Source organism: Pomacea canaliculata, linkage group LG12, assembly GCF_003073045.1.
Source record: "Pomacea canaliculata isolate SZHN2017 linkage group LG12, ASM307304v1, whole genome shotgun sequence".
In the NCBI taxonomy this organism is placed as follows: domain Eukaryota; kingdom Metazoa; phylum Mollusca; class Gastropoda; order Architaenioglossa; family Ampullariidae; genus Pomacea; species Pomacea canaliculata.
Window position 1 is genome coordinate 16,820,629 of NC_037601.1, and position 12,265 is coordinate 16,832,893.

Genomic DNA, 12,265 nt, shown 5'->3' on the forward strand with positions numbered 1-12,265 from the left:
TAAAACTTGCAGAAATTCAGAAAGGTGTATTTTGAAATTGAACGCATGAATATTCGTTACCTGTAGTCGTGAGTTCCAGCAGCGCAAGCAACGCTCATTTTACGAAGAAAGGTCGATTTTGGGCTGCCCATGTTTTTTTCTAGAGCAGGGGAGGCAACGAAAGAGTCGCAAAAAACACGAAGTAGCTTCCCTTTGGACTCAGCTTTCCTAGCAAATAAACGACTGGGATAAAAGGATTTCACATCAAGATGACGGAGTTTGCCATATACGTTACTCGGGTAACACGCTATGCCAAGAGTCTTACCTGCTGTGCCTAGTTTTAACCGACGCAAACAATCTCAATACTCCTATCACCCAAATCATGAAAGGCAGATTATTAACGAGGGGAAACAGGTCCACAAACTGCCCATATGTTCAGCTTCAAAGCCCCCTACTTCTGGAGGATCGTACTCGATACTTCTCAGTGGTGTACGAGGATGCTTGATTTTGTTTTGTTTTTTTTTTTGGGGGGGGGGGAGGGGGAAAAAACTTCATGCGATAAACGGCGTTCATATTCTTGCCTCATTATGCGTGTTTGAGCGGGTGGCTCCTTTCCCCTTTCCTACTCCACTGCTTCTGTTCAAGCACTTTAACAAATGTCTGCTTCAAAAAAAAGAAACTGTGATCATAATCACATATTATTATTATCATCCAAACATGCACCTTAGCCTGTGCGCACATGTGCATGTATTTGTATTTAGATGTGCATGTATGCAGCCCTTAAATAAACAGCCTGATACCAAAGAAATACAATATAATGAAGGCATGGCAGTTTCAGCTCCTAAAGGAGGTAACGTTTCAGTTACACTTTATTCAAATCTGACATCAGGCAGAAGTTGAGCAATAACTATTATGTTTAGTATAAAACAAATGACCAAGAGAGACTTCATCCATTGTAGCATCTCTCTCTTTTTCACTTACACGCACAGTACAAGGGCAATAGTGACAGAGAAACAAAAGTGAGGCCAAATTATAAAAATCCAGTTTGTGAAATTACCTCAGATACAATGTAATAACAAGAAATTAAATTATATATTTTCAAAATTCCCAAAATATTATGTACAGAGTAATAATACCTGTTGCAAAAGGTGATGAATTGATAAGCTGCAACTGGTCCCATCAAAAATCCTTCATGATAAAATAAAAACAATGAAGATAATACATTACTCTTTATAACAGCGAAAACCCTCATTAAAGTAAACATATACAACTATACTGACATAATAATACTGCCTAAAACAAGATGAAGGCTAGACAAGCAGAAGAATTATGATTGTTTGCTGCTGCCTGCTGCAGTGCTGGTTGAAATCACAAACATCCCAACAAAGTTTGATCCCAATATCAGAACTAAATGGAATGATAGCTAGCCGTATTTAAAGACTATGGTCAAATTTCTTTTTCCTTTAATAATACAGTTTTCCATGATAATGTATCTTTACTCCTGTGTGTGTAAATGTCTTTATGAGCATGTATGCCTGCCCTTGTGATCAAAAGAAAAATTTCTGTCTTAGGTCTCCTCAACAGACAATAAAGTCTGATTTGATTTGATAACTTATGTCATCATTAATATTGAGCTAGAAAGAAAATTTTCTGGCTTATTTTCTTTGATACTTGATTTTAAAATATTCAGTCATGACTAAATACACAATATGAAAGATTTTTAAAGGTTTTAAGCAAAGGCATATATCATTATAACAATACAGTTTTAAGTATAGGCATACAATTATTATTATACAGCATGCAGTCAGTAATTACAGTTTAAAAAAAAATGAAGAATGCAAGACTCATGTCATTCATAACACTGAATGTCAAGTAAAATTTCAAAATACATAACTGTTCAAAATATAATTGGCTCCTGATATAAATAAATAATAAATCTATATTAATTTATATAAAAATCTTACATACAATTGTAAAATAACAAAAAAAAAATAAAATAAATAAGATGTAAGTAAAGATTAATAGCAAGCTAAAACTTCTGAGATCGGTTGTACAGACCTTCTCAATAAGTTTACCAACAGTTAGGTCTAGCAAAAAGTAGATTCTGCATATTACTATAGCAATTACATCATCTTATATGAAACTATGTAATATTAAGAAAAAAACGTTATTTAGTATCTAAATGGAATATTAAAATATTACAAAGAGCAGAGCTATTTAGTAGCATCGGCAAACTATATAAAAAGAAGTTTTCAATGCAACATAACATTAACAAAAACATTAAAACGTGGGACTTTTACATTTCACTGCCTGAAAATTTACCTGTTTATGTGCACATGTATAAACATGTTAAAATTTAATATTATAAAATGTCAGCATATAACAATTAAAAATAAATGGTGGTGTCTGTTTACTGTACACATTTTTACAAATCTATGTATCAGACAGAACTCCTTGGTTGTGACAAACTTTGTTCCAAGAGTTTTTCAACTTTTATTGAACGCAAGGTATAATAATGATGTTAGAAAAGTATTGATGAACTTCATCAGTTTGGATGACACTCTTCACAAAAAAACATAAAAATTAAGGTCTTAAAATGTAAAAAAAAAAACAAAAACAAAAACCAACCCAGATATAAATAGTAAAAGCTAACCTTCCTCAGATCAGAACAAGTAGCAGCAGATCTGCAGTGCTGCCAATACTTCTTAAGGACATTTTTTTTTTATCTACATGCTATCAAGTCTTTACTCTGTGTATTGATTAGTGCTTATTAACTGAGAAAAAAACCTGGTTTTAGACCCAACTTGAAAGCTTGCAATATTAAAACAGAACAGAAAAAATCCAAACAGTAGAACTAGGAAAAGAAAACATGTGAAGTGGAATTTAAAATACACAGCTTTCTGTTATTTGTTTATATTCTAGTTGATTTGAAAAAGAAAGAATCAAAAAGCAAATTTCTGATTATAGGTAACTTTTTGTTGTGGACCATGAAAGATGAAAAATGGATTATTTATTATAAAAGCATTCTTGCTCACAATATCTATCACTCATAATAAAAAGACAAGTAAATACAAACAAGTGAAATATAATATTATTAGTATCATAAAAACTCAAAACCATTCAAAAAGGAGACCTAAATTCTAGAAGATAACACTACATGCAGTACTTCCATATCAACAGCTTTGCATATATCACAGCATAGACTCAACTATTTATTATCATACTAAGTGTACATGCAACAAAACTCTAAACAATCAACACCGCAAACAGCCTGTCACAGCAAAGATAAAAATGGAGATAAAAACAAAAAGACATTTCACATATCAAGGCACAGTGAGTGTATGAAAACCATCTGCTTTATTGATGTGCTCTGCATTTCGGGTGCATTGCTCCCTGTTCTCCCCCAGCCCCATCCAAACCAAATGGTTGGTTAGTCCTTGGACACTCTTAACTAGATAAAAAAAGTGATGGTTAACTTATGGCTGGTTTGCTTTGCTTTTTCACCACAAGCAGAGGGTTGTTCATATAGATGAGCACTTGAAGAAAGATGGCAATGTCAATAGACACTTGCAGCATGCCACATATCCAGAACTGGGCCGGTGCTTCCCGAAGGATGAAGTACACTGTTTTGAACACATCGCCACATGTCCAGAAGGCCACCATCTTCTTGCTGTAGATCAGATACAACAGTTAGTCTGTTTCAGTTTAATAACTGAGAGATGCATGAAGAGAAAAAAAAAAAACATAATCAAGGAATGATATTAAGTACTTTAAATACAAAGGCTACAAACTGAAATGTACTTAAAGACTACATCATTACTAGAAAACAAGAAAAATATTTCTTCTGTGTTAGCAAAACTGAAAAGAAATATGAAAAATAGTCTGAACCAACACATTTCTTTGTTCCTCATAAGAATAAGAGCAAATATATAAATAAAATATAAATTAAAAATTGAATGTTGACAAAGGGGTTCATACCTCATCCCTACTGTAGACTTGTTCTGGAAATTTCTGTAGAACTGTGGTGCCCCAAGCATGGCTTCTGTGAAGACAGCCGCAAAACCCAAGAGTTCAACGTAAACGGGAACATTGATCAACAGTAAAGTTACAATTCCCACCAGCAGAGTGAAAGTGAGAGAAAATTCCACATAGCTGAGAAAATCTGTCCACTTCCAAAAATGCTCTGGATCAAAATCTGTCATTCACAGAAAATATGAATTGATTAGACAATCTTTTTTGAAGTTCAAACAAACATTATGTGTTGTTCAAAACTTGACACTTTGCAAAGTGAATATGAAATGACCTAATATGTTAGTAATGGCAGACATGGGACACAGAGATAAGAAATTTTGCTGTAGATTAGCATTTCACGGAATACACAGAACCATGCCAGAATCCAAGTCTTCCTCACAGGGTTCAAGGTATTAGTAAAAGCCACAGACACCCATGGCCTCCTCCAGCTACATCAAAAGAAATATATTTAATATAGCACCAACTGCAGACACATAATAAAAGTATATGTCTATAATTTCTTCACATGCTATTACAGCAGCCCCCCCCTTTTTATGCAAAATCAAATTTTATGCTTTCTTTGCTTTTGTACTCGGTTTGCTATTTTACATGAAAATCATTTTACACACTTGGTCATGGAACCCAATGTGTGTATAAAAAGAGGGGAGGACTGCATTTACATAGTACACAAACAAAAGATTGAGATATTTATGTATTAATTGCCAGTCTTAATTGTACACATTTCAGAATAAGCTATTACTAACTACTCTTCGTACCTAAGGCGGTACATAAGATATCCACTAGAGGCCTCCATTTTAAGAATCAGGTTCAGCATTTTAAAGCCAGGGGATAGAAAGGATGGATAGACTACAAACCAGTCATAAAAGCTACAACATAAGCAAATAAAACTGATTAACATTGATTTTTGTTTACATGTAATTTGATTATTGTTTTTGAAATGTGATAACCTATCAACACTCTATCTTTAAAAAAATCTTACCAAAATATTGCTTTAAGCAAACAGCAAATAAATTTTCATAGGACATCGCATTTTCCACTTAGCAGAAATTAAGGTTTTAACCAGATTCAGGTCTTCTAATCAACACCCTTTTGAATGTCGCAAATATTGTTCATGCTTCCCAAATCCTATCAATTTAAAAAACAATTTAATGATAAGTTAGATTCTGGCACTAAGTTCCATTTTTTAAAATGTATACTATATTTGACAATGGCTTGATTAAGCACCAGTAAAAGCAAATGATTTTAAAAGAAAATCAACTGACAAATAGGCACATGCTAAGGTAACTTTAAAATTAAATGCACTGACAAAAGCTACATCTATCAGGTAAAGATCACTAACATCAGACTGAAAGCTGTTTGTTTTCTGTGAGTAGCTCTCAGTTATATGTCTTGCATGAGGTTGATGGAGAGACCAGATTCTACTCATTGCATTTCATCATAAACCCCGTGGAACAGCACAGTGTTTTGCATAAACAGGGAATTAAAGAATTGTAAGTGCTTGAAACATCTAAGTTAATCCTGTGAAAAAAGATCCACCATTTGTTTTGCACTTCACTTGACTCAAACTCTATGGCAAATAAATTAAATGTGTTGAAGCAATATCTTCTTACATCATCAGCAACATCTTAATTTACATTTTTCATGCTATATTTAAAATCTCCAAATTACAAGTATAATCTTAATTTGACTTGTAGCTTAAATATGGTATACCTAATATTTTCCGTGAAAGACTGCTGACATGAGTATTCTGCCACACAAAATTAATAAATGCTGCATACACTAAAACAATGTCACGGAAGCATTGCTGATAATATGGGAAGGGGTGGAAAAAAGGAATGTCAAACACACCTTAAAAATTAATAGGAATAGAAAGCTTGCAAAGAAAATGTTGTTTTTTTTTATTCTTGCTGACTAGTTGAATCCAGTTTAAAATGTACTCCAAGCATGTATGTGCATGCTAATGGACAAGGCAAAATGTTAATACATGCAAATTGATAATCGAAAGAAAACAAGTCCATTGAAACAACAATTTAAGCAGTATTTATTTAATACAACTGTCATTTCATAAGAATGATTTATAGTTTTATATGTACTAGATCCAAATGCATATTGATCCACAGACATACTACAAGGCTAAGAAGCTAATAATGTGTGGCAAGTTTTAATATGCTGATTCAAACTTGTACTGAAATAGTCTGACAGAGAGACAAAGTAAGTGCCTCTAAACCAGAATGGGCAATCACAGAATGATTTATTTAATATTTAAATAACCAATGTTTTTTCTATGCAAGTATGTATACAGTGTACTGTGACATCTACTAGTAAATAAATTTTAACACAGAAATGTCTAAATCTAAAAACATGCACTTAGCATGCTACAAAAGTAATATGTAAAGCAAAATGTACTAAACATTTTTTTTTAAATGACCAAGTAACTTAGTAACTGAAGATGTACAAATAATTCTAAAGCAATTGCTGGACAGCAGCACAAGACTGCCAGTTATGCACGGTGTTCTTAAATTCAAAATTTTGGGTACATACCCAGAAAAGAATGAGTCTGTAAGTGAGAGTATGCCAAACTATCCTGACCTGTAGTTCACAGAGGAACAAAAGATACAACAACAAAATACATAGCTCAGATTGTTGGTAAATTTTACCTTTGAGTGCTTCTAATAAAAAAAATAATTGATGAGTAGTGTATTCATGACAATTGAAAACCAATTTAATGAATTAATTCAAATTATGAAGCTGCTTCTGCAAGATGTCTTCCCATATCATCATTTTTTAAAAATGTGTGATGCTATTACATACTGGAATTAGTTTGATCCATTTCAGCACCTTTTATAATCTAACAAGAAGCTGTATCACTGAAATAAAATGTTTCTGTTGTGACTGCAGATAACCAGCCCATAAAATAGGGGTAGTCATAATTATTGACATATTTAGTTAAGTAAATTTGTAATGCTGGCTGACAAAATTGTCAATGCCTATGTTTAATTATATTTCTTGCAGTTCTTCATATATATCATTAGCAAATCTGAATTAAATGTTCAATGAGCAATAATAACAATAATAAAAAGAAGCACATATCTTCACGCAATTTCAAGACTGCTACATTTGGCAGAATCAAATTCAAAGAGAGGAAATGTAGAACATTTCTGCATCATATCACAGTATTAACAAAAGATTATTCAAACACTTGCTGAGCCAGCAATCTTTAAGATTTCCAACATGTATACAACAGAATGAATACCTGTCTGATGTAAGAATTAATGTTTCAACCAGGTTTGCTGCTCTAACCCCTGCACACTCTTTGCCCTATACTTACTATGTACATATGAAAAAAATTGAACTTCAGAAATTAGCAAGAAAAACAGTGTTCCTGTTTAATGAACTTTTTTTAAACGAATATGAGGTTTCTTTTCTATGTCTTTTTTAAGAGATAGTCCATCAATCTGGCATTTTTGATTTAGTGATTTACTTTTCACAACGGTAATAAAGATTATCTTCAAATCATGTGACATATATCATTTTGAGGTACAAAAAAGGAAAACTTTACCCTTCACAATTTTCATCTTCTGTCAGTTTCACCTTTACAATTAGGATCATGAATTGTAATCCCTTATAAAACTGGTGGTAGATCACACATGACATATCTGAATCACTGAAACAACTTTATGCACTGATAAATGTTTGTTCTGTTTTCTTTAATATATATTTTTCAATTTTCTTTTAAACATTTTCACCTTTCCATCCTTTCAAACTTCTTTTCAAAGAGCAACACAGCGTGGATGCTCTAAGACACTAGTTTCAGAAATGCTGCATTCAAAATTGTGCGATTTATATGATGCCATTTCATTTGATTTAGAGGTGGCCCACTAAAAGAAAAAATGCTCTGCGCAGACATGTCACAGATATTACATGGAGAAAACCAATATCACCTTTAAATAATCCATCAGAAATCTGGGAGTCACCATCACTGCAGACATGACTTGAGTTACAGCTGTCTGTCAATCTGCCTATTATGAACTATGTAAGATCAGTGCCATCCGCCACATTCTCTCTACACGCACTGCCAACATACTTGTCTGTGCATTTGTTCTATCTCCCCTTGATTACTGTTAACTCCTTGCTTGCATGTTGCCCCACATACCTTCTTCATACATTCCAGAAAGAACAGAACTCCCCTGCACATTTGGTACTTAGAGCTAGGAAACAGGACCAGGTCACTCCTCTACTTTGTTTTCTGAACTGGCTACCAATCCATTGTCGCATTAAGTAAAGACTGTCTGTACTGTTTTAATTTTTTTGCAGGCTTCTGCCATGACTTTATCTAGACTTCTCTTTCCCTATATCTCAACCAGATAATTCTGCTCTTTGTCTGATGACCGTATCCTACATATCCATGTCACCAGAACAACAACATACGGTCACAGGATTTTTAGTGACGGCAGCAAAACAGGAGCTCTCTCCCTTTCCATATCATCATGTACCCACCATCGAATCCTGCACTAAAAATATATTTGTTCTATAAGCATTACTCCTAACAACAGTCCACATAATGCTAGTCCATCTTCTAACCCTTCCTTTCACTTTTTCGTGTACTTACTAGTCCGCCTACTTGTCTTTCTCTGCAGATTCACAAAACCCTTCATCCTTGCTGTTCGTTATCCAATTTCTCTTTGCATCTTCTACACTCGTCTTTAATTGTTTATCAGTCTGGCCGTTTATCCTTCTGTCTTTTATATGTCCATGTCTTTTTCTTTTCTCATGAGTGTGATAATGCACTTATAAATTATGCATTATTTATTACTATTATTATTATTAACAGATATAAATAAATAGAATTATGTTCAGTTTAGATAATGATAATAATGATATCGATGATAATTATCATAAACAGAATAATAATGCTAGAATAGTCACAATAACTATAAAAATCTTGTCTATTTGTTTATAAATTAAAACTTGATCAATCACTAAGAACATGCCTTAAGATTTGAAAAATTGAGAACAAAAATATTAAGCAATGCAAATAGACTATCCATTTTATGCTATAAAAATGTTTTTTTCTTTCTGTTGCACTTCTCTGCCAAAAAATGCAAATAAAAAAAAATGAAGCTTCACCTTTGACTACTGTTTAAAAAAAATTTTAAAAGCGAAACCTGGTAAATGCAGCAAAATTAAATGTCAGGCCAATGAAAGTAAATATATATTCACAAACATACCCCACAACATTTAAAAGACAGGCATTTAACATTTTAGAAAAAAATATGATGCAATACCTGTGAAACGACGTGATCTTGAAGAAATTATCTCATTTGTCTGGTTCACCCTGACACAAAGCTCCACTAAGACGAGCATAGCAAAAATCATAATAATACTCTGTACCAGCAAAGGCAGTTCAAAGTGCTTTCCAAACCTGCAATATAAAAGACTTAGTACATGCCTCAGATTTATCACAGCATTCTGAAGAAGACATTTTGATACATTTTCATCATGTTACAGTTACAACAATATTAATCATCACTCATATATTCCAGCTTTTTGTAGGTGAAGAAAGCTTTTCATGTTCTGTGGGTTTTTCTAGCTATGCAACTAGTCAATAGGTATCATAACTTAGCATCAATGAAAAATGAATCTTTACTTAAGTTTAATTTCATCCCCAACACATCCAGTATTTTTCCATCTTTCAGAGAATGCAATAACTGCTCTAAATCGCTATGGATTAACAAACACGACAATGACATAAATTTCTTGAGAAATTAAATATAAACAAAACTTTATGTATAAAAGTTTGGACCACTGAGAGAATTTTAGAGTTGTCTAAACTTACCAAAACATGATGCGGAGTATGTTGGCAATTAGCAGAGTTAAGCACACAAATAATGAGAAGCCTTCAGTATTGTGAGTACGCCTGATGTCAAGATACTGGGGAATGAATGGGACCACACCTCCCAGTACCATAGCTGTCTGAGAAACTATACTGATTATCTGTACAATGGATCTACCCATTATCTCAAGGTCCTCCAACTTGAAGTTGAAAAGAGTGTCCATCATTCAAACCTAAATCAGCCTGCCGAGAGTCGTGATATGGTTTACAAAATGTGGAACCTCTGTTGAGTTATGACATTATTTTATGCTAAGTAAATTGAGTACTCTGTGTACAATAAGCAGTGGAATGTTTCTCCTCTTGAAGTTGCATTCAGCATGTGTTTTGGCTCATGAATCTGTTGGCATGGTGTCCCTGTAAAATACAAAACAAAACAAATAAATAAACAAGGTGAACAATAATTAAATAATGATGTAAATCAGCTGGAGCCCCAGAGATAAAGCGAGAATAAGTTATTTTCCCACGGCAAAATGAATAACTCAAGGAGAAGCCTTTCGTTTCCGAAGTGATAAAGCAGTGACCAGACTACGCAGATATTTCATGTCTCTTTCCTCTAGGACACTTTTGCCACCACCTTATGACTACCGCTTCAAGCGTAAAACAACATCTGCAGGGTTTAGACACCAGTTTAAAAAACTTTGGAAACAAGTCACTTGTCTCTCAGTTCCCCATGTTTCCCATGGCATATTCCCCATGTTGCCCCAGGCAACACCTTACCCTTAATTCATAACTGTGGACCCTGATGGTTAACAAAATTATACACCTTCAAAACTGTGGCAAAGTATTAAAATGCATGGACAAATGTAGCAAAAGGCTGCTTTATAAAAGAAATGCAGAATGTACACGCACACCTAAACACACTGCTATGCAGAGGAGACAGATACATGAAGCTGGTGAACTGATTCATAAAAAAGAAAAAAACTATGTTAAAAAGTAGAAAATAACTTTAAATAGTAGTACATGTAGTAGTAGCAAAACAGGCTGTCATTGCTTAGGCCTCATAGCCCCTCCTAATATCCTCTCTTAAAGTCACTTTGAAATAGTCTAAGTTTGAGTTTTACATGCATGGTTTATTATCCATTAAAACTGTATAAATATACAAATATATAAATTTGGAATGTTAGCTAAATAATTCTTGAAGCTCTTCTAATTTATTAATATTTAATAGTAGTGCATATCTAGCTGGAAGTAAGTTTCAATTAGCAGAAACTCTTTGTGGAAAGTAAAATTTGTGTTCAGTACTAATACTATGTCTGATAAAAAAAATTCCCTTCTGAATTTCTAGAAATGTGAGTGGATGATGAAAAGAAAATAAATGCATGCCAGTGTCATCATATCCATGAAATATCTTAAACATCTGAATGAGATCTCCCCTGATCCTCCTTCCAGTTAGAGAGTAGTCTTAAGAACTTATTTATTGGTATAAGACAAATCTCTGCATTCTACAAGCAATTTAATAGCACAGCTTTGTACGCTTTCCACTAATACTGAATCCTTTTAAATTTTTTTTTTTTTAGAAATTGACACACTGTCATATTGGCATATTCCAAATATGGACGAACAAATGTTTGACCTGTAGTTGTACAATTTTTAAAAACGTCTCCCTATCCAATAATTAAATGTCCTAAATAATGCCAGCTTCTTGATCTGCTTAGCCTACCAAAAGAAGCAGTACGTGTTGGATGCACCTAAATATTAATATTCTTTCGTTACGTCACTTGTTTCTTAGATACAGAGTTCAACAAAGTATCTTTTCACAAATTCAGTTTCATCGTTTGTTCAATCTGTGTCAGCATTCCGTAATCTTGCGGGTGCCTTATCTGTTATCAACACTTCGCCCTACTTTATGTACTTCAATTCATACGTTGACACGTTTCACTACTTTAAAGATTGACCACAACAGGTTTGGTTTTACCTGCAACGTGTGGTGTCAAAGGCATACAACAGACAGGCCATACCGATCGATGTTCGTTTCTCGTTTCAAATCGCCACAGCGACGGACATTTGATCATGACGCTTGTAAATACAGACAACCAAAAAGCGACATCTAAACAGTATTAATTTATATAACGCGATTTATGCGCGTTCACAGCGAAGACTAACCTGCAAGATATGTTAAAAGTTGGTTAGACGTGGAACGCGGTGCAGAAAGCCCGGCATGTAAACAGCAAACTTCACTCCCCTAGCCAAGGGAGCTTATTCAGTTACAAGCAACTGACCTCATCTTTCAGATGGTTTTCAAGACCTTTTTACTAAATGCTTTTTTAACCATAAAATTATTCCCGAAAGTAATTAGTGATTGACTAATTATTTCAACAGAAGATGGAGAGAAAAAGCCTTAATTTAAACAATAGGCAATTT

The 12,265-nt window shown here is 33.7% G+C and overlaps 1 protein-coding gene across 3 annotated transcripts; it reads right to left on the reverse strand.

Annotated features, from left to right (window-relative positions):
• Positions 1–807: 807 nt before the first annotated feature.
• On the reverse strand, positions 808–12,140 carry LOC112576931 (PQ-loop repeat-containing protein 1-like). Of its 3 annotated transcripts, none has more exons than XM_025259807.1 (6): positions 12,008–12,140; positions 9,848–10,258; positions 9,297–9,433; positions 6,553–6,600; positions 3,958–4,174; positions 808–3,649 (listed from the first exon to the last, which is right to left on the reverse strand). In XM_025259807.1, exons 2-6 carry the CDS (start codon positions 10,069–10,071, stop codon positions 3,451–3,453), a joined length of 825 nt encoding a protein of 274 aa, XP_025115592.1. In that variant the 5' UTR covers positions 10,072–10,258; positions 12,008–12,140; the 3' UTR covers positions 808–3,450. The 3 variants fall into 3 exon arrangements, with proteins under 3 accessions (XP_025115592.1, XP_025115594.1, XP_025115595.1); XM_025259809.1 differs by lacking the exon at positions 12,008–12,140 and adding an exon at positions 11,820–11,939; XM_025259810.1 differs by lacking the exon at positions 6,553–6,600.
• Positions 12,141–12,265: the final 125 nt, after the last annotated feature.

Bases quoted from the DNA above. Each gene is read 5' to 3' on its own strand.
- LOC112576931 (XM_025259807.1), bottom strand. From the start codon at position 10,071: ATGATGGACACTCTTTTCAACTTCAAGTTGGAGGACCTTGAGATAATG. The intron at 9,434-9,847 runs GTAAGTTTAGAC...TTTATATTGCAG, and splicing joins ATACTCCGCATCATGTTTTG to GTTTGGAAAGCACTTTGAAC. The intron at 6,601-9,296 runs GTATTGCATCAT...TGTGAACTACAG, and splicing joins AAGATCACGTCGTTTCACAG to GTCAGGATAGTTTGGCATAC.